The 26150-nt window shown below is 50.6% G+C and overlaps 1 protein-coding gene across 1 annotated transcript; it reads left to right on the top strand.

The window, feature by feature from the left end:
* Window positions 1-1940: 1940 nt before the first annotated feature.
* Window positions 1941-25918, top strand: ATP12A (ATPase H+/K+ transporting non-gastric alpha2 subunit). Its single transcript, XM_063101562.1, has 24 exons — window positions 1941-2394; window positions 2571-2740; window positions 3040-3276; window positions 7012-7071; window positions 9613-9816; window positions 10597-10710; window positions 11641-11775; window positions 11909-12026; window positions 12263-12531; window positions 13590-13788; window positions 13938-14047; window positions 15791-15925; window positions 16334-16526; window positions 18412-18587; window positions 19276-19412; window positions 21575-21725; window positions 22286-22454; window positions 22542-22696; window positions 23968-24091; window positions 24287-24432; window positions 24870-25003; window positions 25203-25304; window positions 25711-25802; window positions 25890-25918. The coding sequence occupies exons 1-24, from the start codon at window positions 1941-1943 to the stop codon at window positions 25916-25918; spliced, it is 3813 nt and encodes a 1270-aa protein (XP_062957632.1).
* The last annotated feature ends 232 nt before the right edge of the window (window positions 25919-26150 follow it).

Here is a 26150-nt window from a genome sequence, read left to right as displayed (position 1 = left end):
AGTGTGAATATATAAAAATGGTTTTATCAACATACATCTTTGCCTGCGTTTACTAATCAAACAGGATTACATTTGTCTTTGCTAGAGGCTTTTAAGTTGTGAACCCAGCCCAAACCAGAAAAACCTTTCTGTATATAATTTTTAGGCAAATGAAACCAATTTAACGTTGATAGGAATAAACAAGTACGTAAAAACAGAGGTGTTGTGAAGAAAGCTATGGATATAAACATGTAGTTGTGGTTAGGAAGGCTAAAAAGGAAAGAAAATATTTTTATGTGCTAAAGCATCTGGTACAGTGAATTTTTGTCCTAGAGTAAAATGACTGGCTATTTAGGAAGTAGAAAGTATAGGACAAAAACAGAAAGGCTGAGTAAGTTGTGATAATAGTTTGTACGAAACCATTTTAAATTGGCTAAAAGAAATTTTTTTAATTGGCTAAAATTAAAACAAATTATGTATAAGTTTTTCTAAAAATTAAATATTAATATCAAAAGTATTCTGATACAGGGTTAGAGTTTGCTCTCCTGCATTGGAACAACCAGATTTCCTAAAAACACTTAACTGCTCTTAATAGAAAAGTGTAAGAAGTTTTCTTTATTTTTTAGATAAGTGGCCTAGGAAACTTACTTCATGTTTTATCGTGATAATTTCTTGTGCTCTCTGCCTTTGAAATCCTTTGTCACTTTGCTTTTATTTTTGTAGTGACTTGTGATCTTATTTAACTAAGTGTCTTGAAGCTTGCACGGCTTGAGCTGAGGTGTCTCTCTGAGCATCCTGCTTCTCTGCTCCACATCTGTCCAACAAGTGGAGCAGGGCCTAGAACGGCTGACAGTGAGCAGCGGCCACCTGTACCTGCAAAGCCCCCTCTGCATCCTGAATTCCCAGCAAACAGCAGAGCATCGGTGTCCCACACATTTTGTTTTTCATGCGTCCCCTGCCTCTAAAGAGTCTGGTGTGTATGGGGCTGGCCCGTGGCTCACTTGGGAGAGCGCGGTGCTGACAACACCAAGTCCAGGGTTAAGATCCCCTTACTGGTCATCTTCAAAAGGAAAAAAAAAAAAAGAGTCTGGTGTGTATCTCCACATCAGATGTCACCAGCAGTCTTCCTATCCCTTATGATTTATTCAGTTAACAGTGACGCATTGGTGTTGTCCCTGTTCCAGAGTGGGAGGACCCCAGACTTCAACTTTTGTCCTTTTGAAAAAGAAGAAGGGAGAGAGGGAAAGACGTGTGTGTGTGTGTGTGTGTGTGTGTGTGTGTGTGTGTGTGTGTGTGTGTGTGTGTGTGTGTCACTGTGGAGACAGAGGTCTCCAGCTCAGGGGGGAGCGGTGGTGTCACGCAGTCCCGCCAACAGCTTGGCCTCTGCGCACAGGGCAGCCTCGGTCCCCAGGGACTTGTGATCTCACCGACCCGGACCTCCTCACCCGACTCTCTCCCTTCAGACTGTTCCAGAATTCCAGATTCCTATCCGGGTCCTGCAGAGCCAGTCAGCGTCTCTTCGGAGTCTCGGGTACACCACGTGCGCTGAGGCCCGCGCTCACTTGTGCAAGCGCGTCCCGAGTAACCAACGGGCCTGCAGCTGCCCGGAGTGCGTGGCGGCGGGAACTGCAACGTCGCCCCTCGGCTGACATATTTTTACAAATTCCCTTATTAGCGGCAAATTATTTTTTGTTTGTTTGTTTTTTGTTTGTTTTGTTTTGTTTTTAAAGATGACCGGTAAGGGGATCTTAACCTTGATTTGGTGTTGTCAGCACCATGCTCAGCCAGTGAGCGAACCGACCATCCCTATGCAGGATCCGAACCCGCGGCCTTGGCGTTATCTGCACCGCACTCTCCCGAGTGAGCCACTGGCCGGCCCTAGCGGCAAATTGTTTTAAAGGGAAAGCGGTGTGGGTTTTCAGAAAAGCAGGAGGGACGCGGGAGCGCCCGGAGCCAGCGGGATGACGCGCCCCAAACGCCCCTGGAGACCCCGGCCCGACCCCGCGGCCCCGTCCCGCTCGCGGCAGAGAGGAGGGTCCCCGACCCCGGACCCCCTCCCGGAGCCGCGCGCCCGCGGGTTTTCCGCCCCACGCGGCGTCCCCGGCCGGACGAGCGGCGCCGCAGCAGGCTCGTGGGCGGGGCGGTGGCATTTAAGGCGGGCGCCACCTGCCCGGGCAGCGGCTGGCGATCGGCCGCGGAGGTGCGCGCAGGGTCCCCGTCACCGCCACCTCTCTCCCGCCGACCTCGCCGCCGCCGCCGGACCCGACCCCGCCCCGCCCCGCCGCGCGCACGGCCCCCGGAGCCCCCAGTCCCGCCGCGCGCAGGACCCCCGCAGCCCCCAGTCCCGCCGCGCGCACGGTCCCCGGAGCCCCCCGCCCGAGCCCACCGGGGCCCCCCGGCCGCAGCATGCGCCAGGTGAGTGCGGCCCGCGCCCGCCGGCGCAGGGGACGCGAGACGCTGGGCGGGGGGCTCGGGGAGCGGAGCGGACGGCGCGGGAAGCGCGGGGAAGGCGAGAAGAAATGCCCAGTCCCTGGGAGGAGGGGGCCGTCTTTTGCGCCCCCTGGCCTCGGCCCGGCTTCTCCCGCTCCCAGCCGCCACGCACCGCGGGGCGCTCCGGGGCTGGCCGGTGGAGAAGCCGGTCCACATGTGCGGAGAAGGGCCCCAGGCTCCAAGGCCAGCTCCGCAGCGGCTGCGGGCTCCGGATGGGAGACTGTGGCTGGGCTGGGGTTACGTGGATGCCTGTGGCCTGAGAAGCCCTCCAGTAAGCCGGCGCTGTCGGGGACTGAGGGGCGTCAGCTCAGTGAACACCCCTCCTCAAGAAATGGGACACACATCTGGTGTGACCTGTGGGGACGAGGTACTAGGGACACCCTGCAGCCCCCTGAAGGCATCTGTCTCGCGCTGGGGAGATAACTTCCTGCCTGCCCCACCCCAAGGAGGGCTCACCCTGAGGACATGCTGGCAGGTCTGTGCCCACCCAGCGTCCCCCTGCACAGGACGAAAGCAAAGAAAGGGCTGGGAGATCCCATTGGGGGCGGCAGGGCTCCTTCCCCCGCGCAGGTCCCGAGGCACAGGGAGGCACCAGCACCTCTGCGTAAATCCGCCTCGGGCCAATGCTGCACCCTGCTTCTCTTTCAGAAAACACTAGAAATTTACTCTGTGGAGCTCAGTGGAACTAAAGAGATCGAGAAAACAGACCATGGGAACGACAGGGAGAGGTACAGGGGCCTGAAGAACAACTGCCTGGAACTCAGAAAGAACCAGCGGAAAGAGGAGCTGAAGAAAGAACTGGATCTGGTCAGTAGCCTTAGGCCAGAGGGGTCCCCGCTTCCGTGGGAGCTTGTCCCTGCAGCCTACCTCTTACAAAAGAAAGTCAGTCTCGAGAATTTGAAATCCCCTGGAGATTCGTTTCCTTGTTTAAAAAAAACTGGTGTGATGATATCTGCCCGGATTCCTGCGTTCTGGTTGGAGGCAGTCCAGGGTAGAACTCGGGTGCAAGAGTCTGATCCCAGGCCCCACAGGCTGGCCCGATGTCTCTGCTGCCCACTGCTTCGGTGAGATGTAAATAACCACTTCCCAGTTTCTAGTTGATAAGTAAAACTGTTTGAGCTGGAACCTGCAAGGAGGAAAACCAAAGCCACTAGAAAAGAATAGTTTCAGTGGTAAGAACCTTGGACTTGGATTCAGATGACCTTAGGCTCAGTCGAAGTCCCACTTCACCACGACTGAGCTGTAACTGGGAACAAATGACCCGGCTCCACCGAAGCTCCATTTCCTTTATGTAAAATAGGAAATAAATGCTTTGCGGGGGTCGGTGAGGGGGAAAATGACATGAGTATTTTGGGAGTGCAATATTATTGTTATGGAGGAACTCTGGACCTGCCTTGGATCTGAAATGTGACAGATTTCATCTCAGGAATGCCAAAGGGGAAACTTCCATACCAAGTCTGAGATTTTGCTAGCTTGCCCGTGTAGTCCATTGCAGACGTAAAAGCTCTATGATTGTTGAGCTGGACTGATGAGGCCAGCTCATCTGGACTAGAGAGCCAATAGTTAAATATTCAGGAACTTGGCAAGCTGACTAACATCGTGTTAGCAGCTTTAAATTTGGCTCTGATGAGAAATCACCAAATGCTACAAATCACAGTTTTTTTGTTTATCTTTCCTGGAGAGATCACTAACATACACACCAGTGGGCATTCATCCATTTATGTTCTGATAGACATTTAAGAACATAGCCCTGAAATTGGACTAACCTGAATTCAAATCCCAGTGTATCTGAAGTTCAGTTTCCTGTATTGAAAAATAGGAAGTAAATGATGCCTATCTCTTAGGGTTGTTAAGAGGATTAAATGAGATAAAGCAGGGAAAAGACAGCGTGGCACCAGACAATAAACAGTTATTATTTCCTATGTATCTTTAGCATTTGAGATTGAAGACATATCTGTTCTTCCTTGAGACTGCCATTTACACCATGACTACATATTCATTTTCTCATATGCCTGTTGATTGTGATGGCAATCTCCCTCTTTGAGCACTTTGTGAGGATGTATAATATAGAAATATAATTTCCATAGTATTAGCAAAAGTGTTCCCTTGCTTCCTTGCTGAGAAAGGAACATCTTTCTTTCCCTCTTTTTCTCAACCTTCTCACAAGAGTCCTGTAACTTGAGACAGCATATTTGCATGCTTTTGCATCCTGTCTGCTTGGTGAATTACAGCCTTGATGACAACTAATGAACTCCTGGCATCTGCAGGCTGGCAATGACCCCAGCCAGGGCTGCAGGGTGCTGCCCTGGGCTATTCCATTGCTGGCTAGCAGAGGGCGCCCCAGGTACCCACCACCACCTCTCCTGCCCTTCCCCCAGGCTCTCATCCAGAAGCCCAGGCTGCAGGGAATGGAAAGGTGCTTGCCGCAGCCCAAACGATGCAAAGGATGGATGTAATCACCCTTCACTTGTATCTGCTGGGAACTTAGCATACTGTGCTGTCCTCTGCGCAGAACTCTGCCCTAACCGTCTGAATCCCCAGCAACATTGCATCCAATTGATATTGATTGGATGAATGAATGAGCAAAACTGAATCTGGCTGAGAAGAGGGCTAGACACAAAATAATAATAACTTTTCTCTTACTGGAAGGCCTCATCTCTTAATGCAACATGGGACTTTTTTTACATACGAGAGTACTTCAGAAAGTTCGTGGAAAAATGGAATTAAAACATAATACAAATCTTTCCATGAACTTCTTGAAGACCCCTCGTATACTGAAGAAAATAGATGGTTATGGTAGCATTCACAGTGTAAATCTTTGTTTCAGACCGTCAGGGCTTAAAGAATCCTGAGTGCTGCATTTTCTCAGGGAGGTGGGAAAAAACTTGCCCCTGGGTTTTCTGCTACAGGAAGAGGCTTCTAGTCCTTTAGCCCAGTGGTTCCCAAAGGGAGAGGAGGTTAGGATTCTCCCCACCCGAGGGAACATTTGGCAATGTCTGGAAACATTTTGGTTATCACAACTCAGGGGAGGGTGCTGGTGGCACCTAGTGGGTGGAGGCCCACAACAAGGAACCATTGCCCAAAAAGTCAGTGGTGCCAAGGTGGAGGAACCTGCTTTAGTCTAATGATTCTGTGGCAAAATTAGCAAGTGTGGTTGTTTTGTTTTGTTTGGCTTGGTGGCTGGCAGGTAAGGGGATCCAAACCCTTGACCTCGGTTATTTGGCAGGTGTTTAATCTGCAGGGCTTCTTTCACCAGTGAACCACCTGCATTTCATATCTTGAGTGAGGGCAGGTGGTAGGGCGGGCGGCTGTCCAAGCACAGCACATGGGTCTGTTTCGTTTTGGTCGTCACCCTCAGCCAGTATCATAATTCAGGTCTGGGTGAAGTTCCAGCTCGCTAGTGCCTGGAAGACACTACACTAGGACTGGAGTGTGCTGGAAGCGACATGTTGCTTTGCTTATGAGACCCACAGACAGCTGTGATGTGGTAAATGGCAGGTGAAGTCTGCCCTCTTCAGGGAGGCTCTCTACGCAGCACAGAGGCACAAGGGCTTTTCTCTCCTCCCAGCTTACCGCCCACCCCATCCTCAGCGCTACTCCCAGCTTTCATGGCTGGTCACAGCTTGGGGTGTGAGTCTTTTGGAGTTTGTCATCTCTCACAGAGTGACAGAGACATAAAAGATTACTCAGCCCATGTATTCAGAGCAATGAGAAGCCCGAGGGGACTGCACCAGGGAAAACACCTTCAAGAGATGAGCGCCCAGGCACAGCCCCGAGTCAGGTTTTGTTTCAGTTTTCATTGTAAAGACAAGAAAGTTACAGAAGAAAAACAGGTGGTTAATCATAGTGAAAACATAAACAAACTGGCTATGTGACAATCTTCATTAAGCAGTGTAGCTCAAAATAGTACAAGCAGTTTACCATCAAAAGGAGTCATAAAACTAAGCTATGTGACATACGAAAGGAAGCAATGAGATAATCACCATAGCACTTAGCTCCCCAAGGAACTCAAAGAAACAGCTTAGGGCAAGATGTGGAACATCCCCCAAGAACTAACTAACAGAATATCCTTGAAGCTTTTAGCTCATGTACTTTCCCATCATTTAGGTTTAGCTGCACCAAGGGCAGCTACCCGCAGAGCAATCACTCTTTGCTGTGCTTCAGTTCTCTTATCTACATCAAAGGCCTGTGAACGTTTTCTGGTCTTTCTTAATCTTACCATTTCTATGTGTTTTCCTAAAGGGTTAGCCTTTGGCCCCCTAAGCTAGAGGCTCTGGCTTCCTAAACTACAGGACTTTGGTCCTTCTAAACTACAGCCTTTGTCTTAAACTAAGGACTTTGGTCCTTAGAAGGATTTTGGTCCTTCTACATTACAGACTAAACTAAGGACTTCAGTCCACTACACTACAGGACTTTGGTCCTTCTATGCTACAGTCTGTGGCCCTGTGAAATACATGTGTTTTATTTCTATTTCCTTAATGTCAATATCCTCTACAGGAATTATCTAATTCATTCTGTTCTTCTTCCTTTCATGGACTTCAGGATGACCACAAACTCAGCATTAAGGAATTGGAAAAGAAATATGGTACAGACATCATTAGGGTAAGTCATCAGGGAACTGGGGGTCAGGAAGAGAAGCCTCCCGACTATCCAAAGGAGAGGGCTGTGTGCTCAGGGTGTGTGGAGAAGTAGAGGGCACCTTATGATGAATGACCTACAGCAGCACCTTTGAAACTGCAATTATCCGCATGCCTGGGTCGAGAGAGGCCTGGGTCGAGAGAGAGCTGGGTCGAGAGAGAGCTGGTTGACCCCCAGGGGCTGGTGTGCCTGGACCAAGGCCCCAGCAGAGCCCCTTCACTGAGCTGTGCACTTGGTCGTAGATAGGTCTTTTGGCTGTGACTGCAGGAGAGCTGTGGTATCTCCAGAAAGGCACAGATACTTCTTTGTGGTCATGGCCAGAGGTTACTTTCAATCCCTGTCCCCAGGAAGTATAATGGTGCATGGAGCCCTTCTCAGCAGAGAATGGGGGAAGTCGGTGTTAGAAGGTGGGGGTCCTCTTAGAGCCCTGCTTGTCCTCCTGTGAGAAGGAACCATGGCTCCAGGGCACACTGGTGTTCTCGGGCATCTCGCAAATTCTCCCCCCACGGAAATACTGCTTCCTTCTGTGAATTCAAATCCAAAGTTTCAGTGTCTTGACATTGGGAGATCTGGGTACTGAATGCATATCTGTCCCGAGTCAACAAAAATACCTCCTATGCGGTTCACACTGGACTGGCAGTAGGAAGGACAGGTGACCCCGACCTTAAGGAAGAAGCAGCGGGGTGGGGAGGCGGGTCTGTGGGGAAGTATCATAACATCCACTCCATCCTGACGTGCTGTGAAATGACGAATTCTGACCAGAGGGACCAGAGCAGGCTCCTGGGACGCTGCAGTGTTTGAACTGGGACTCAGGAGGGTGATTCACATTTAAGTCAGCAGAGTACCCTGAGACCAGAGAGGCCAGAGTGGGTTTGGACAGCAATCTGGTCTTGCTGAGAGCTAGTATGTGTGGAAAGGGGGAGGCAAGGAAGAAACGAGCTGGGGAAGATCACTGGATGGGACTGTCAAGTACTTTCCTATTGAACTAAGAGACGGGGCTATATTACTTGTATTAGGGGCACAATTTTTAAACAGGGAAGTGACTTGATGAGATTCTTTTTCAAAAGGCAGCTCTGGAAGCACTGGCTGGTTAGCTGAGTTGGTTAGAGCATGGTGCTGATAACACCACGGTCCAGGGTTCGATCTCTGCACCGGCCAGCCCCCCCCCCCACCCGCCAGCAAAAGGCAGCTCTGGTACAAGATATATATATATTTTTTTAAGTAGGAGATGGAAGGGTCTAGAAGAATGAATGATAAGCCGGGACTGTGAAATGAGGATCCAAGACAGGGCAGCCCAGAAAGACAGGAAGGAAAGGGACAGATTAGAGGGATGTTTCAGAGAAGTAACTGATAGGACTCATGGGGTTTTTTGAATGAGTCCCTCATCCCATTAGCTGAGTTGGAAAGGCAGGAGGAGATATGGTCGAGTGACGGGGCGAGGGGTGGAGGGTCGAGGGGTGGAGGTGAGAGGTTAGAGAAGGCAGCAGGGAGGAGACGACGATGAATTTCATTTTGAATTATGCTATTAGAAACGTCTCTGGAGCATCCACATGGAAATGCTCTGCGGTAACTGAGCAAGATGAGCCCGGGGATCTGGAAGAGGAATGGCAGGTGGAGGGTGATGGTCAAGTTGGTGGCTCTGAATCCAGTTATTCAATGAATATTTGAGTCACTGCTATGGAAAAAGTATGAGACCCTAGAGAAGACACAAAAATAACCAAGATAGAGTCTTTGCCTTTAAGTAGCTTACAGCATAATTAGGGAGCTCTGCGTGCCTCGAATTCCATGCCTGAGAATGAGGGTAAGATTATTTTGAAGAATAAATGAGTACAGTTATCCCCCCTTATCCAAGGTTTCACTTTCAGTTACGTGTGGTCAACTGCAGTCTGAAAATATTAAGATATTTTAATGGAGAGAGAGAGCACATTCACATAAGTTTTATTACGGTACATTGTTACAGTTGTTCCATTATAATTTATAAGTTGAACCTTATCATAGGTCTGTGTGGATAGATAGGAAATAAACGTCGGGTTCGCTACTCCCTGTGGTCTCAGGCAGCCACTGGAGGCCTTGCACTGCATGCCCGTGGGTGGGGGCCTTGCACTGCATGCCCGTGGGTGGGGGCCTTGCACTGCATGCCCGTGGGTGGGGGTCTTGCACTGCATGCCCGCGGTGGGGGCCTTGCACTGCATGCCCGTGGGTGGGGGCCTTGCACTGCATGCCCGTGGGTGGGGGCCTTGCACTGCATGCCCGTGGGTAGGGGCCTGCTGTAAGTATGCGGAGAACAGACACTGCCTGCTCAGACTAAGCAGAAAATATTCTCTCAGGAAAGGTGAGCACTCAGGGGGATGTGGCATCGTCCCCTTTCTCCAGGACCTTCTTGGGCATGGGCACATCAATGCCTAACCACAACCTGCAGAAATATGAAACCCAGCCCTGAGGGAGGAGAATTATCTGATTCCTATTTGTGTGTGTTTGTCTGTTTGCTTTGCTCGGCTTTCTCAGGGTCTCTCCAGCACCAGAGCCGCCGAGCTGCTGGCTCGGGATGGACCGAACGCCCTCACCCCCCCCAAGCAGACGCCAGAGATGATCAAGTTCCTCAAGCAGATGGTGGGGGGGTTCTCCATCCTTCTGTGGGTAGGAGCCGTCCTGTGCTGGATCGCATTTGGGATTCAGTACGCCAGCAATAGATCCTCATCCCTGGACAGTGTAAGGCTCTGGGCTGTCTCCTTCCTGGTGTTGCTTAGTTAGTAGCAGGGAAAACAGTCATCCCAAGGGGCCTTTTGTGGGCACAGTGCTGGGCTGGATGCAGGACTCCACCACTGATCAGCCACTGCACGGGTGTGGGAAAGACAGTCGTTTTCCCCGCTGTAAAACAAACGATATTTGACTTCGTACCTTCTCAGAGGCAGTATGAGCATGAATTTTAAAAAAGAGAGAAAACACCTTGAGTTCCTAAGGGAAAAAAGTCTACATCCATGTGAAGAATTTGGGGGAACTCTCTCCCCAGAGCTAACCTCTCCCTTTAACATGGAGAGCATCTCTGCCTGCTGAGAACTGGGTAGCAAACCACATGCTGGTTGGCCTACGTGATGCTCAGAAAAAGAAGGCAGATGCAAAGGCCGCGTGCTGTGTGATTCCACCGATATGAAATGTCCAGAGTAGGCCACCGTGGACCCAGGAAGCAGCGCCAGGGCTGGGGGTGGTGGGGATGGTGCAGACGGCGGGGGGGATGGCAGAGGGGGCACAAGGGCTCTCACTGGCATGATGGAAATGTTCAAAAGCTGGATTGTGATGATGGTTGCACAGCTCTGTAAATTTACAAAAAATCAGTGAGCTGTACACCTTAAATGGGTAAATTCTGTGGCCTGTCAATGACACCAGGACACGACTGCCAGTGTCTCACCTTCCCACGGAGAGTGCTAGCCACAGGACCTGGCTCATTCCTGATGCCTGCTTTTCTGACTGACGCGTCTCCTCCTCACCCAGTTGTACTTGGGCTGCGTACTTGTCCTGGTTGTTATTCTCACGGGGATCTTTGCTTACTACCAAGAGGCGAAAAGCACCAACATCATGTCCAGCTTCAGTAAGATGATCCCGCAGGTGAGTGACAGCCACGCTCCTCTGGTCTCTGCGTGATTCGGGGTGAGGAAGTGTCAGATGAGACGAGCACAGGCCTTGGAGGCAGGGCCCCTGCTCAAGCCCAGGCCATCCCTCACTGTCTGAGAAATCTTGTGCAAGTCACCTCATCTCTCTGAACCCCAGTTCCTCACAAGGTTCTGAGATGATCAAATGAGCTGTGATCCAGGAAAAGGCCCAGTCAAGAGTCAAGCAGAGCAGAAGCGTCAGTCATTGCACAGCATCTTGCATCGCCGCTCTTTAGCATTCAGGGCCACCTGGACAGTCACTCAGGTGGTTCGTGCCTGTTCTATCACTGGCAGCCCAGGAGCTGCCTGTGATTCTCTATCTGTGGCCGCTTTTGCTCCCATTCCTGAGCCCCAGTGCATGTGGCCCCCAAATGCTCTCAGCAGGGAGACCCAGAGTGCCCCTCTTCCCAGGAACCCTGGTCAGGTGTAAACAGCTGGAAAACCTTGCTGCTGGGCTGGGGGCGGAGGAGGGCAGTGAAGATTCTGGGTGGGGCGGATGGCTCCTGCCGGGCTAAGTAGCAACCAATCACCTTGTGAAAGTTTCTCTGACCTCAGCAAGATTATTCAGCCCTTTGGCCCAACCTTCCATGTCCTTCCTGGTCCCTCCAGGACCGATCACCTCCGTTCACTCCCCTCCTGTGAGGCCCAGGGCCTCACTCTGCCGTAACTGCCCTACAGCGGCCTTTTCTGGTTTCACAAACAACTCCATGAGCTCAAGGAAAAATAGTTCTCAGGGTCTTCTGTCCCCAGTGCAACAGTTCCCAGTTTTATTTCTGCCATTCTGCCAGCCGTGGGTTCCAGTGTCTCCATTCTGAGACACTGTGAGGCACAGGTAGAGGGGCCAGCATCCTTCCAGGCTCTGAGGCATCTTGATTTTCTTCCACAGCAAGCTCTTGTCATCCGAGACTCAGAGAAGAAGATAATTCCTGCAGAGCAGTTGGTGGTGGGGGACATCGTGGAAATTAAAGGAGGAGACCAGGTGCCTGCGGACATCAGGCTGCTGTCTTCACAGGGGTGCAGGGTGAGAGCATTGGAGGTCCCACCCTGAGGACCGTGCCCGGCCGGGGCTTGTGTTCTGATGTCTTTCCCGATCTCAGTATAAGAGGCAGGGGACATGGTGCCTAATTTTGAACTGTTCTCAAAATTTCTTCTAGGTGGATAACTCATCTCTCACTGGGGAATCTGAGCCCCAGCCCCGCTCCCCTGAGTTTACCCATGAAAACCCCCTGGAAACAAAGAACATCGGCTTCTATTCTACAACCTGTCTGGAAGGTAAGGCCAGGGGGCTGTCGGGGCCACATGCCCCGCCCGTATCACTTCTCCCTCCTCGGGCCTGCCATCCCTGGTTGCAAAGCTTTTCCCAGAGGAAACATGGAATCGAAGGCCTAGAGGACTCGGCCTTTGTGATGTTGGGCGCTAACCGCTCGTGCCAGCTGCCAGAGAGGGCCCTGAGCAGCCTCCGTCCCTCACCTGAGGACTCCTGGAACCAAACGTCTGCTTCCCTGTAGGCACGGCAACTGGCATGGTCATCAACACGGGGGACCGCACCGTCATTGGTCACATTGCCTCCTTGGCTTCAGGAGTTGGAAATGAGAAGACACCGATCGCCATTGAGATCGAGCACTTTGTTCACATCGTGGCCGGAGTGGCTGTCTCCATCGGCATCATTTTCTTCATCATCGCGGTGTCCATGAAGTATGACATCCTGGACTCCATCATCTTCCTCATTGGCATCATTGTGGCCAATGTGCCCGAGGGCCTCCTGGCCACTGTCACTGTGAGTGCATGCTGTCAGGCGGCCTGCGACCAGCCCCCACTCCAGGTCTCCCCATCTTCAGAGCAGCACACCTGCCCTGACGCCGGGGACAGCCCTGGGCCATTCTGAGTAGACCGTCTCTTAGAGGGACAAAGGGCATTGTGATATGTTTCATATTTGAATTCATCATCCTTGAAAACTTTATATTTTCAGGAGCTCTATCTGTATTTGCCCCCTTAAGATAAGACAAGGCCAAAACCACCATTTACAGATTTTCTAGAAGGCCCATGTCTTCCCACGTTTCTTTTGAGAAAAATAAACTCCCTTTGTGATTTCTGCAAGTGGGACACTTAGGTACACTGTCGGCCTTGCCGCTCTTCCCTCTCTCGGGTAGAAACCCCCCAGCCCTTTCCTGCCCTTCCTCCAGGCCCGGACCCCCCTCCCCAGTCCGTGCTGTGGGGCCCCTGCGGGAGGATAAAGCAGTTCTTATTTCCAGTAAGTCATGGAACTACACAGTCATTGGCCTGCTGCTGTTCTGACCAAAGATGGGGGAGTTTTTGAAGTCCGGGTCTCTTCTGGCTCCCAGAGAGAGTAACTGGAAGAAATTTGAGCCAAAAGAACCCTTTGAGATCTGGGAGCTTAAAAGAATCTTTAAAATAGGAAGCTCTTAAAATGAAACACAGATGCTTCTTGATGGCCCAGAGCAACACGTGAGTCCTCTCTGGCAGGTACCAGTCATGGTCTCTCGTACACATTCATGCGTGTGAATGGCAGGGGCAGGTGGCCCGCGCGCCCTTCGGGACTATACATGAGGCGCAGCCGCAACACTGTTGCCTGTCTTTGCAACCCATGGGTCATTTTCTTCAAGGAATGAAGGGACAAGAAAAGTGTTCCATATTTAATTCAAAAAGGGATTGTGGTGTGCAGGGCTGTTAGTGGCTCATGAGCTCTGCTGTGCCAGCAGCTATGCCTCTGTCCTAAAACCCAATCACAGCCAACCTCAACTCTTTCCGTATTATTGAATCTGGGTCACAATGATGATTTTTCCCAAAGCTTCCTTCTCCCTCTGTCTTGTCTAGGTGACCCTATCGCTGACAGCAAAACGGATGGCCAAGAAGAACTGCCTGGTAAAGAACCTGGAGGCGGTGGAGACTCTGGGTTCCACCTCCATCATCTGCTCAGACAAGACGGGGACTCTGACCCAGAACAGGATGACCGTGGCCCATCTGTGGTTCGACAATCAGATCTTCGTGGCCGACACTAGTGAAGACCATTCAAGTAAGTCTCTTGGAGCATTCTGTGGCCCAAAGCTGTAGACTCAGCAGTGGGGCTGAGCCGAGTGCAGTGGCCTCTGTCTGTGGCTGCCGTGTGACTCGTGGATGGCAGGCCAGCACTGCGACAGCCACTGCTCTTTCTCTGTTTTCCAGACCAAGCCTTTGACCAAAGCTCTGGAACCTGGGCCTCCTTATCCACGATAATAGCATTGTGTAACCGAGCTGAGTTCAAGCCAGGCCAGGAGAGTGTGCCCATCATGAAGGTAAAGCCTCTGCAGTGCTCAGTGTTAAACCACAGCCAGTGTTAATCATTTTCTCTGTCCTGATCAGGTGCTCGATTTAATCTCTCCAACTGAGGAAAGTTTGTACTAGTAAGAGCAAGTCCGACTCACAAGACAAGCAGAAAGTTGTCTTTACTCTAACTAGCCTTGAGAAATCACAGAGGTGCTCAAAACATCTCAGATATTTAGGTCCTTTTGAAAATTGTCTCATTCCAGGAAATGAATGTGTCTGTAAGTTACTTTCCTAACTTCTTTGCCAGCTAAGTGGATATAATCAGTTCCTTTGTTGCACCAATACCATCTGCTGACGTTTAGAATATAATCGGATGGAAATAAAGGGACTGGCTGGTCTTAGCGCATATTTCTCTTGCCTAGGATGTGGCAGCAGACGGTGCTCTGGGGGTCCTGGAAGGGGGAATACGCCACAAGCTCTCCTCCCTTCTCTCTCCTTTCCCCTTCCCTCCCTCCCTTTCTCTCATCTTCTCAGTCTCAGTGAGTCTGCATTTTTTGGCTTTTCTACTTGCCGTCTGTTTCCTTCATTGTGCTTTTCTTTTTTTTTTTCTTTTTCTTTTTTTTTATTTTAAAGATGACCGGTAAGGGGATCTTAACCCTTGTCTTGGTGTTGTCAGCACCACACTCAGCCAGTGAGCGAACCGGCCATCCCTATATAGGATCCGAACCCGTGGCCTTGGTGTTATCAGCACCACACTCTCCTGAGTGAGCCACAGGCCGGTCCTTCATTGTGCTTTTCTGTCTCTGTCACTCAGCTTGTCACTGCTTCTTGGCCAGCTGCTTCTCCATCAGTACCTTTCAGATCTTTGTGTCCACATCTGATTTCTTCTCATCCAGACTCCAGCCTGGATCTCAGCTCGCTGTGTGTTTCCCCTCAGAAGTGACTCCATGTGAGCCCCTCAACAAATTTTACTTGTCACCTTCCACCTGTACCCACCTGGCTTCAAATCGATATCTTGTCCCAAGTTTTCTATCTTTCCATGATATATCCATTCTACTGTCATCAGGCCAAAACTTCTGGAAGTCATCTTTGACTTTCTCCTTTCCTATATCTAGTGAGTCACCAAGCCCTATCATTCTTACTTCAAAATATACATAATTTTACATTTTCGTCGTCACCAATACCCTGCATCTAAATAGCTGTACCAGCTTTTTAACTGGCCTCCCCGGTTCCAGTTGATCCTTCCCGCGGTCTTTCTCAAATGCCACGAGTCTTCCTTAAACACTGCTCTTATCTTCACCTGAGTTTGCTCAAAACTTTCTGTGCTTCCCTGATTTCTGCTTCTCGAGTCTAGACCGTAGCCTGCCTCTCAGTGCCCTCCCCGAGCACACCCTGCACGTGCACCTGTGCTTCAGACACTCACACAGGAAGCCTCACTTCATTCTCCATGTGTGGTTTCCAGAAGGCTTTCTTCTGCTCCTCTGTCTCTTGGTAGTCTTCCCGTCTGTCAAGATCTAGTTCATAGCTGCTCTTTTTCTTGAGACCCTCCAGCCCTCCCAGAGCTCCAACTTTTTGAACGTCCCTGATGCCAGCAGGTGGCACCCATGTCTCAAGCGCTTACCATTGTCTTGAATCAGGAGCTGGGGGTCACGTGACTATCTTGTCCCTCCAGCTGGATGGTAAGCTTGGTCAGGACACATGTTGATTCACTAAAAACAATCACAAAAGAGGCAGATTATGTGCTGCCAATATTTTTTATCTTTGATTTTCAGAAAGTCGTGGTTGGAGATGCCTCAGAATCTGCTCTTTTGAAATTCTCAGAGGTCGTTTTGGGTGATGTGATGGAAATTAGAAAAAGAAACCGCAAAGTAGCTGAAATCCCTTTTAACTCTACCAACAAATTTCAGGTGAGTTTTTCCTAACAACTGACAGTCTTTGTTATCACTAGAACATTTCTACCTGCGTGTATCCTTTGGTCAACCCATATTTTGAAGATATCTGATTAAAAATAGTCCTCTGTTGCAGGGCCTGGGCATCTGGTCAACCCAGGTCAAGTTTCCTTTGCTGGCCTCCTTCCTATCCCTGAAGTAGGGCAGCAAAAAAAGAAAGACAAAGATGTTGTCTAGATCTCTGCATGTTACTTGACTACAAGAATAAAAAGGTGGAGCATGCCTGGGGATGTCGCTGTTTCTCTGTCTCCTCTACATTTCAAGGGCATGTAGAGAGGACGGACTGCTGCTCACGGGCAGCTCTGCAGTGAGGACACGCCGCTGTGAGTAATGCACTGCAGCTAATGCTCAGTCATTCCTTCCCAGCTCTCCATACATGAGACAGGCAACCCCGATGACAAGCACTTCCTCGTGGTGATGAAGGGGGCCCCGGAGAAGATCCTGGAGAGGTGCAGCACCATCATGGTCGATGGCCAGGAGAAGCCGCTGGTCAAGAGCGCGACCGAGGCCTTCCACACAGCCTACATGGAGCTGGGCGGGCTGGGCGAGCGCGTGCTGGGTGAGCTCCGGGGGCAGGGCCCACCTGCCACTGGGGGTTTGCAGAGGACGAGGCAGGTGTCTGCGAGGAACCAATGATCTCACAGGGTAGCCTTGGCATCCACATGGATCATGTGGAGAAGAGCATGATAAGCGGGATGGCAACATGCGACAGCGCCGAGGAGGGTGGGGTCACTTCCAGACAAGCCACGCTGGGAGACTGGGCCTGGGGTGAGGGCACTTGAAGGCGGCTGGGAGGAGTCTCCACGGGAGACAGGACGACACCAGCCGAGCATGGAGGTGGGAGTGGCCAGGCGTGTGCACGCCGGGCAGGACAAGCCAGTCCGTGTTGAATGCTGCAGGGGGATGGGATGGCACAGCTGTGGGAAACAGGGCTGGCGAGAGACTGGAGGTCATGACACGGAGGACTTGAATATGCGGGTGAGGAGAGGGGGTTTCAGCCCACAGTCAGTGGAGAACATGGGGGGGCTTTGCAACAGGTTGACCATGTTTGCTAAGGGTAGGCCTTGGCAGCAGCGGGAGGGGAGACCCGGGTCTGGGCAGGAGGTGGCTGCCCTCAGTCAGGTGCAAGGGACAGGGATTTGGTCCGAGGCAATGGGGATGTGCGGGAGGGGTCAGGTGAAGAGACTTCCTGGAGGCAGAATTGGCGATTGATTACTTACAACCCATTAGAGGGGAGTAAGATTTAAAAACAATTAAGCTTCCCATTTAGTGACTAGGAAAAAGGTGAGCCAGTACCTGGGACAGGGATGTTAGAGGGGGAAGGAGCCTGAGAAAAGCAAGCACTGGCCGGGGGAGCCTAACTGTGGCGACGGTGGCGGAAACACGGGGGACAGTGTGTTCCATTGTCACAGTCACAGCCCCTGTTCAGAACTGCAGAATGATGGATTCAAAGAAAAGGCAGTTCATGGTGGACGATCAGGCCCATCAAACACCATGAAAGTTCTTGCCAAGAGAGGTGGAGCCTGTGGAACGAGTGCTTCTAAAGGATATTTGAGTCTGTAAAGCAGATGCAGTACATAAAGGAGATGATAGTACTTTAAGCAGGCCTCAGATAACGCCCAGCACCAGGTAAACGCCTTTTCAACACGAATTCATCTCCATCTGACTGGAGTCCTCTAGGGACCTGGGTGACCTCTCCCCGTCTGCTTCACTGAAATGTGTAAAGCAGTGGGCCGTGCTGGGAGTAAATTCAATGTAAAAGCCGACGAGGAGGTCACGCGATCTTGGTGGTGCCACCAGACCTAGGAGTTCCTTCTACCCCGACCTGGGAGAGGCTGATGCCTCCTGAGCAGAGGATGGTTCTACCTGGCCCTTCCTCTGTGCTTATCTTGATTAAGGACTGAACTTTGTACCACTTCCCTGAGGCCCCAAGTTCCTTCCCTGCTTTGTGCAGTAACATGTGCTGCCTCTGCCTAAAATGGCCTCCCCCCCCCCCCAACCCTTCCTCCTTTCCCTGGAAAACATCTATGCCTCCCTCAGGGTTCAGCTCACACGTGCCCTTGCGGAAGTGTCTCCTGACTCCACAGCTAGCTGAGGAGTCACTCTACTCTCCTGTGGTGTTTTATTATGTTTTATCTCTTTAGCTCTCAGTCCCCCATCCCCCACTAAACTGGGACACCTTTGGAAATAAAGGCCAGGCCATCTTGGTCATTATGTCTCTGGAACATAACATAGAACCTAATGAGCACACAGTAAATTATCTTTTGATGAAATATGTCTTTCCTAAAAAAAAAAAAAAACCATGTTTCATGGAACTGAAGGAGTTATTCTAGTATTTTCTCATGTATTGGTAAAACAGTAAAGGACTGAGAGTGTAGCATGTTTCCCCCTATTGTCCTTTCTTATCCTAGTTGCATTGACTCCCAAATTCATACCCATTCCAGGTTTCTGCCATCTCTACCTGCCAGCAGATAAGTTCCCAGAAAACTACTCCTTCGATGTAGACACCGTGAACTTTCCCACCTCCAACTTCTGCTTTGTGGGGCTCTTGTCAATGATCGACCCGCCTCGGTCCACTGTGCCAGACGCAGTCACCAAATGCCGGAGCGCAGGGATCAAGGTGGGAGTTACTTTCCTGACTCCACTTATTTTGTATCCCTTTCTAAGAACGTTTGTCATAGGAGATGATGGCCAGTGTTGAGGTCTCTTCAAGTAAATATCATAATTCCCTTTTTTAAAAATCTCTATTTTCACTATGCTCAGATTTAAGTAACTGGCCCATAAAAGCAAAATGATTGTGTCTATGTGGAATAAGCCACAACAGTAACTACAGTGAGAAGAGTCTCCCAGTGCCATGAAGTGGCCCTATCTTGCCCTAGACCAGGAGAGATAATAAAAGGTTCTATTACTTAATCTTGGGGGGGGGGTCAGCCTCCATAATCCACTTATCTTTATGATGTTGAAGCCAAAATATGAATTCCATTACCACGTTAATACCATGACTGTTGGAGCAGCAAGGGGCTGCCCTGGGCAGACATCTACCGGCCCTTTCACAAATAACGTGACATCAACAGGGGAAGGGCTTCCTGAAAGGTCGGAGGAGGAAGTGTGAGAGCTTAGGAGCAAGGGCAGACCCACGGGATTAGTGTGTCTTCAAAGACAGTGTGTCTGAGAACCAGAGCTGCCCAGAGGGCAGCCCACGCCTGTCACTAACTACGCTCTGCACGGGCACGGGAAGAGGGCGGTGCCGAACCGTCCTCCTGTGGTCGGCTGAGCCCCTGTCCGCGGGCCCTTCTTGTCTGCTCTAGGTTATCATGGTTACAGGTGATCATCCCATCACAGCCAAAGCTATCGCCAAGAGTGTAGGGATCATCTCAGCCGGCAGTGAGACAGTGGAAGACATTGCCAACCGCCTCAACGTTGCCGTGGAGCGAGTGAACAAGCGGTAAGCTGGGAGCCAGCGTGGCACCACGCAGGTCCTCAACCACGGACTGGGCTCTAAGGAGCTGGGCTATTTGGAGCAAATCACCTTTTTGCCAAACCCACTTTCAGGGCACTGCTAGGCTAGTCTGATCTACAACTCACCTATCCATCCATTCACTCAATTTTATTGAGCACCTAATAAGTGTCAGGCCCTGTACTGATCCCATAAAGTGACCCTTTGTGGATTCCTTTTCAGAAATTTCAAAATCCAGTGAAGTAGATCTGAAAACCTATGTGCCCAATTTAGAGAAAAACTGAAACAAAGGGTTTATATGAAATTACTTGCCTCTGATCCCTTTGGGTTTCGTGTACTCCTCTAGTGAGTATATTGGGTATTTATTCAGTTGGCTTCGTAATGAGTAGTTATGTAAACGTACTTTTCTTTTTTATTTGGTAGTAAACAGAATGGAAGCTTCCTAAGGGAAGCTTTTTTCCTTGCTTCTCTTAATTCTTTTAATAGGGTCTGCCCTTTAATCCATCCATCTATGCATTTATTCATCTACTAATTCTTTCAACAATTATCTGTTGAGTGCTAGATACTGGAACTATCCAACCAAACAGAACGGACACTGTCCCCTCTTTTGGGGTGCTTCCCATCCAGCCAGGCAGGCAGGGGGAAAAAACCAATTGTGATGTGGTCAGTACAATGAAGCAGACCCAGGGGTGCGGGGGCTGGACTTTGGAGGGGAGCGGCCTGGACTGTGGGTAGTTTAGATGAGGCAGACTAAGGTCTCGGGTTGAAGAGTAATGTCGTCAGCTGGGTTATACTTTCTTGCATGCAAGGAAAAAAGGGAAAGACCAGTGAAAGCCTTCTGCTTCACCCAAGCACGTATGCCTTTCAGGAACGCAGAGTTGTCAGGTAAGAAATTATTACCAGGCAACAAATTACCAAGTAAGACAACCAGCCAGAATTAAAGCATCTGGGCACAGCAACAGTATTTAAAGTCTAAGGGTCTTCCAATGCTCCTTTGTGTAAATAACACGCCCCTACAAAAACAGGTTCAGGGCTGCTTTGCTCGGTTTTTTAAAATAATAGGATTTTCATACAAGTCACCACGCTGAACAGGAGTGAAGTGGGTACTTCCGTGAAGGTCTTCGTCAGCTCGTGACCATGTGATAAATGCATTTTGGCAGTTGTCAGGGAAAAGGAAACCCCTCTCCTCCTCATCTCACTGTGATATTTTTTACCAGCAGTTAGGGAGACCTGTAGATGAGTCAAGTCTTAGAATTCCAGTATTTAGCACCAAGAGGAGAAAGACCTAAAAAGCCCAAAGCTTACAAGATGTAAGGAAAAAGGCTTGTGTTTTCTATGTCCAGTGGCATTTAAGTGTGGAGTGTTAGCCCAGGGAAGCTGAAGTGAGAGGTGCCCATTCCTGGCAAGGGAGTGAGACCTGTGGAGGCCTTAGGGCAGCGGGGGCAGGGGGTCTCAGGACTGAGAGGGTCCAGTGGGCTGGAGGCGAGAGCCCAAGGGGAGGCAAAGCCCCACAGCACAGGCCCCAGCTGGCCTTGCTGACCAAGTTACAGAGTTTGGAGTCTGTTGGAAGCACAGTGGAAAGCCCCTGCTGAGTTTTAGCAGGGGTGGCACAGCAGACCTGCGTAATCACAGTCCCTAGAACCTACTTTCACAGTCAGCAGACAACAGTTTTACTCAAAGAAGACCTCAATAAACTTTTCTCCCTATATAGCACATTGCACATAGGAGACACTCCATACATCTGAAATAAACGGTGGCACCAAAGGATTGTTACCTGTGTCTTTTGACATAAGGGAATTCTAGGACCCAAAACATAACCAGGCAGTTTTTTCCCTTCCTTGTATTTGTCAAGTAAAGCATGGCCCCAGAAGTACCACTTCTCAGTCATTCCTGTAAGGAAAATGGCTTTTTAACTTGGCTTTTTACTCCTGTAAAGATGGTCTCATATTTTAGCCTCAGTTCGCTATCTTGAAATGGAGACCATAGTGTCCCCAGTACTCATAATCCCTGTTATCTCACTAGAATATTAGGTGTCAAGGACATTGGGTTCCTGGTAAAGTCAAAGAGGCTTCAGCCCATGTCCTGCCCAGAACAGTGTTTCAATGAAGATCTGGTGTCGGGCCTCACCCAGTCTCTTCTGGCCATCCTAGGGATGCTAGAGCCACTGTTGTGACCGGCATGGAGCTGAAGGACATGAGCCCGGAACAGCTGGACGAGGTCCTAACCAACTACTCGGAAATCGTCTTCGCGCGGACGTCCCCCCAGCAGAAACTGATCATCGTGGAGGGCTGTCAGAGGCAGGTGGGTGGACGGCGGCACCAGAGGGCTGACGGGGTCCGTCATGCCCACAGGGAAATGCAGAGCAGAGGTCTGGATCTCAGATCAGGCTGTGGCACCTTTTAAGCTTCTCAAGAGAGAGTTCTTGGCCCGTCCTCGTCCGCTGACCTCTGCACCGTATCACCTGTCCTCCTCTGAGACCCCCGTGGCTGCGCCCTCCCCGAGGGTTCTCACCGGCTCTTTGTATTTTATCACAAGAGCCTGCGGCTTCTGACAGTGAAGCGTTTGCCACTGTGGTAGGTGTAGGTATAGGAAGATTTAAAAATGTGAAGACACAAGATATAAAACATCTCCATTCACTTGCCACACGTGTAGGATTTTTTGTTATTGGACACATCTTGCTCAGAGCTCCTTGTCCTTGCTTCTGGGATTTCCTGGCTTCATCTTCTCCCCTACATGGGCCCTACACTTCGGCTCCAGTAGTCAGTGCTCGCAGCCTCAAGATGAAATGGAGGCTGTGTTGTTCCTGCCCAGCCTGACCTCTTGGGCCCGCTCGCTCCCATTTTCTCACCATGTCCCCACAGGACGCAGTTGTCGCTGTGACAGGGGATGGGGTTAATGACTCCCCAGCTCTGAAGAAGGCAGACATTGGGATTGCCATGGGGATAGCAGGTTCCGACGCAGCCAAGAACGCAGCTGACATGGTCTTGCTGGATGACAACTTTGCGTCCATAGTCACGGGGGTGGAGGAAGGTGAGTGAGGTCTCAGGTGGCCTGCCCGAGGGCTGGGGTCACTGGGGGACTAGAAGCAAGTCTCATAAGGAGAAACATCTTTGCTAGGTCGCCTGATCTTTGACAACCTGAAGAAGACTATCGCTTACACCTTGACCAAGAACATTGCTGAGCTTTGCCCCTTTCTGATCTATATCATCGCGGGGCTGCCCCTGCCCATCGGCACCATTACCATCCTGTTCATCGACTTGGGCACAGACATAGTAAGTGCACTCAGGGGACAGGGCCTGACAGCCACCCAGAGATGTAAAGTTCAGGGTCATTACATTCAGGGGCCAGGAGGTGGGCTCAGACAGTGCTTCTCAAACATCGATGTGACGGGGCCTGTAGCTCTGCATTTCTAACAGGCTTCCGGGTGGTGCTGATTCTGCTGGTCCACAGAGCACGCTTCAAAGCAAAGGAGAGAGACATCTGTCAAATGCTTGGAAATTAAAACCACTTCTCTCCATGTGGAGCTTTTCAAGACATGAGTCTTCATGCTCCAAAAAGCCATGCCATTGGTCAGTTTCAGCCCCTGTGCCTCCCTATTCTCTGAGGAAGATGAAGCTCCACCCAAATCATCCCTGTGCTGCTGGGGACCCGGGGGCTAAAGTGATCACCTCACAGCCACCCCTGGTTACTAAGAGCATCTGTGACCTGGAAGCCCCTCACCCAAACACAGTAAGAAGTAGCAGTCACGAAGACTTTGTCAAGCCTTGACTTACAATAACATCACCTAAACCTTCCCCTCTTCTAGTACAGCCATCCGAAGAGAGCTTGTGAAGTCCCCGCATGGCTCTGGCTTGCATGGCAAAGCGGGGAAAGCCTCAGAGAGCAAGCTGAGTCCACAGCAGGAAAACAGCCCTGCAGATTGCCTCCTGCCCACTCTCGTTTTATATAGTTACTCTCTACATTTCAGGGAGACTAGAGATGTCTCTACCTTTGAGAAGAATTAAAGTTCCCATAACCTACAGATCATTTTTCAAGCCCTTTAAATCTGCTCATTTTTCTCCACACACTGGTTTTCCACATGTGGTCCAGGCATTGCAAGGAAGCTTATTAAAAATGCAAATTATCTGGCCACAGCCCCAACCTGAATCAAGAAATCTGGAGGTGGGGCCCAGCAATCTGTCTTTTAATAGACCCCCAGGTGGGAGGGCCTGTGAGAGAACTGCTGTTCTACCACATCGCGCTGGGATGCAGTGACATGCCAAAGCAGGGAGGGTGGTACGAGAAATCCTCTCTGGAGGGAGAAAGTGTTTTGTAACGAGCATTGGTTAGAACTCCCAGCACGTGGTGGTAATAAAAAGCAGACTGATCTTTAAAGCCACTGTTAAGTTCCAGACAACGCACCCCCTATTGCCTGCACCCTGGATGACTAGTTCCCTGTCCCCGCCGCCCCTGCCCACCCTTGCTGTGCCGCTGTGGCTGTCCTCCTCCTGCGGGTGGAGCCACACATCGCAGGGTTGGGCTTCACGGCCCTCTCCCCCTCTAGATTCCCTCCATTGCCTTGGCGTATGAGAAAGCTGAAAGTGACATCATGAACAGGAAGCCTCGCCACAAGAAGAAGGACAGGCTGGTGAACACGCCACTTGCCGTCTACTCTTACCTGCACATTGGTATGACAAGGGCATTTCTTACCTGTCACACAAGGGGCCACCCCAGAGAACTCGCCTGAGTCACAAGCACAGTCGGAAAGTGTGTTCTTCCTTGCTGGGGGCGGGGCGGGATGGAGGGCAACCAGGAGACTGAGGACGAGGCAGTTCCCTGCAGCAGTCACAGAGCCTGTGTCCATATCTCTCTTGTGCTTTCAGGCCTCATGCAAGCCCTGGGAGCGTTCGTTGTGTATTTCGTCGTGTATGCACAGGAGGGCTTTCGACCCAGTGCTCTCATTGGCCTGCGGGAAGAATGGGAAAAGGACCACGTGAACGACTTGGAAGACAGCTATGGGCAGGAGTGGGTGTGTGACGGGCTCTGCCGCCAGCCCCTGCCTGCTCTGCCCCTCTCACTGCCCTACCCAGACTGGCGCAGGACATGTCTCCAAACAGTGTTAACGAGACAAAGATGTGGAAAGCTTCTTAGCTAATAGGGCTTGGGGCCTCTTGGTGACACTGGTTTGGCCTTTTTGGGATTCAGCCTCACTTTTTTATATTAGATTTGTCATTGGAATGGAAAACCGACCACTCCAACAATGCCCATAGTTGGGCCAAATAAATTTTTAGCATCTTCCCCTAGTCGCCTGGTTAAAGGGAAAAAAACGTCTTTCTAAACACAAGGAGATGGTCCACTCTCAATCTGGGTGAGGTGGGGAGAGAGTGAAGCTGTAGAAAACTTTACTGAGTTCTCCTGAAGTTTTCCTTCAGGCTCACAGCCTCTTCCTTCTCTGCCCATTGACAGACAAACTACCAGAGGAAATACCTACAATGGACGGGCTACACGGCCTTCTTTGTTGGCATCATGGTCCAACAAATAGCAGATCTGATCATCAGGAAAACCCGGAGGAATTCCATCTTCCAGCAGGGTCTCTTCAGGTATCGCCTGTGCCTGACCTCATGCCTCAGCCCTGGCTCTGCCAGGCTGGGATGACGAGGATCTGTCAATTGACAGCACCTGACTCTTGCCACGCCTGTAACGCAATGGGCCTTTACTCCGCCAGTGGCACAGTCTGCTGGGTGTGTGGTCACGAAGCCACAGGAATTCAGAATCTGTTTTCTCTTGTGTATCTTGCAGAAACAAAGTCATCTGGGTGGGGATTGCATCACAGATTGTCATTGCACTGATCCTCTCCTGTGGCCTCGGAAGTGTCAGGGCCCTGAGTTTCACCACGCTCAAGTGAGTTCATCTTCAGCAGCGTTGTGAATAGAGCCAGCTCCTGTTCTGAGCCATTGCAGCCTAAATAAGCACTAGCGTTCCAGGGGGCGGGGTTCTTTCCCCCAAGTATTTCAGAAGGTGTCAAACTAACCCTGTGCTCTGTGAGCGGAGGCTGTGACCCACCAGCTTTCCAGAAAAGGAACTGGGTTTTCTAGACCTCACCGACCCACCTCCACTCTCATCCAGCAGGTTACTTCAAAGGCAGATGTTGCTTCTAGCAGTTGCAGTCCGTGTTAAATAAGGATCTTTCCTGTTTCATGTGTGGGACTTGGTGGGTTTGTTCTTTCCAGTAAGGCAGGAATAATGAACAGGGAGGCCCCTGTCCCTTGGGCGCGGCGGGGCTCACCTCCCTCCCTCCTGCTTGCAGGCCTCAGTACTGGTTTGTGGCAGTGCCATTCGCCATCCTGATCTGGGTGTATGACGAGGTGCGGAAGCTCTTGATCAGGCTCTACCCTGGAAGTAAGTAGTGACACGACATGATATTTGAGCTCTGTTTACCTACTTCAGCAGATTCTCCATTCCTAATTTACTTTTCTACCTCTACAGGCTGGTGGGATAAGAACATGTATTATTAAGACCACCTCGCGTCTCACGTCTCCCAAGGCACGCGGTGTGTTCTCACTCATCCTTCAGCCACTCGCTGGGAGGTCTCTGTGCAGTGTGACATCATCCAAATCCATCGAGAGGGAACTTGCATATAGAAAACTGCATGAGAGATATTCCCCGACGTTTGTACTTTAAACTGAAATTTGACTATGTGTATATGATTTTCATCTCTATCTCCATCTTCTTATTTTAAAATACATG

This window comes from Cynocephalus volans, chromosome 7, assembly GCF_027409185.1.
Source record: "Cynocephalus volans isolate mCynVol1 chromosome 7, mCynVol1.pri, whole genome shotgun sequence".
Classification (NCBI taxonomy): Eukaryota; Metazoa; Chordata; class Mammalia; order Dermoptera; family Cynocephalidae; genus Cynocephalus; species Cynocephalus volans.
The sequence above is the reverse complement of the archived record's forward strand: the minus strand, read 5'-3'. Positions and strand labels throughout refer to the sequence as shown.

Excerpts from the sequence above, each read along its gene's own strand:
- ATP12A (XM_063101562.1), top strand. The coding sequence starts at position 1,941 with ATGACGCGCCCCAAACGCCCCTGGAGACCCCGGCCCGACCCCGCGGCC. Across the intron at positions 19,413-21,574 it reads GTGGAGCGAGTGAACAAGCG|GGATGCTAGAGCCACTGTTG; the intron begins GTAAGCTGGGAG and ends TGGCCATCCTAG. Across the intron at positions 24,092-24,286 it reads CTACTCTTACCTGCACATTG|GCCTCATGCAAGCCCTGGGA; the intron begins GTATGACAAGGG and ends TTGTGCTTTCAG.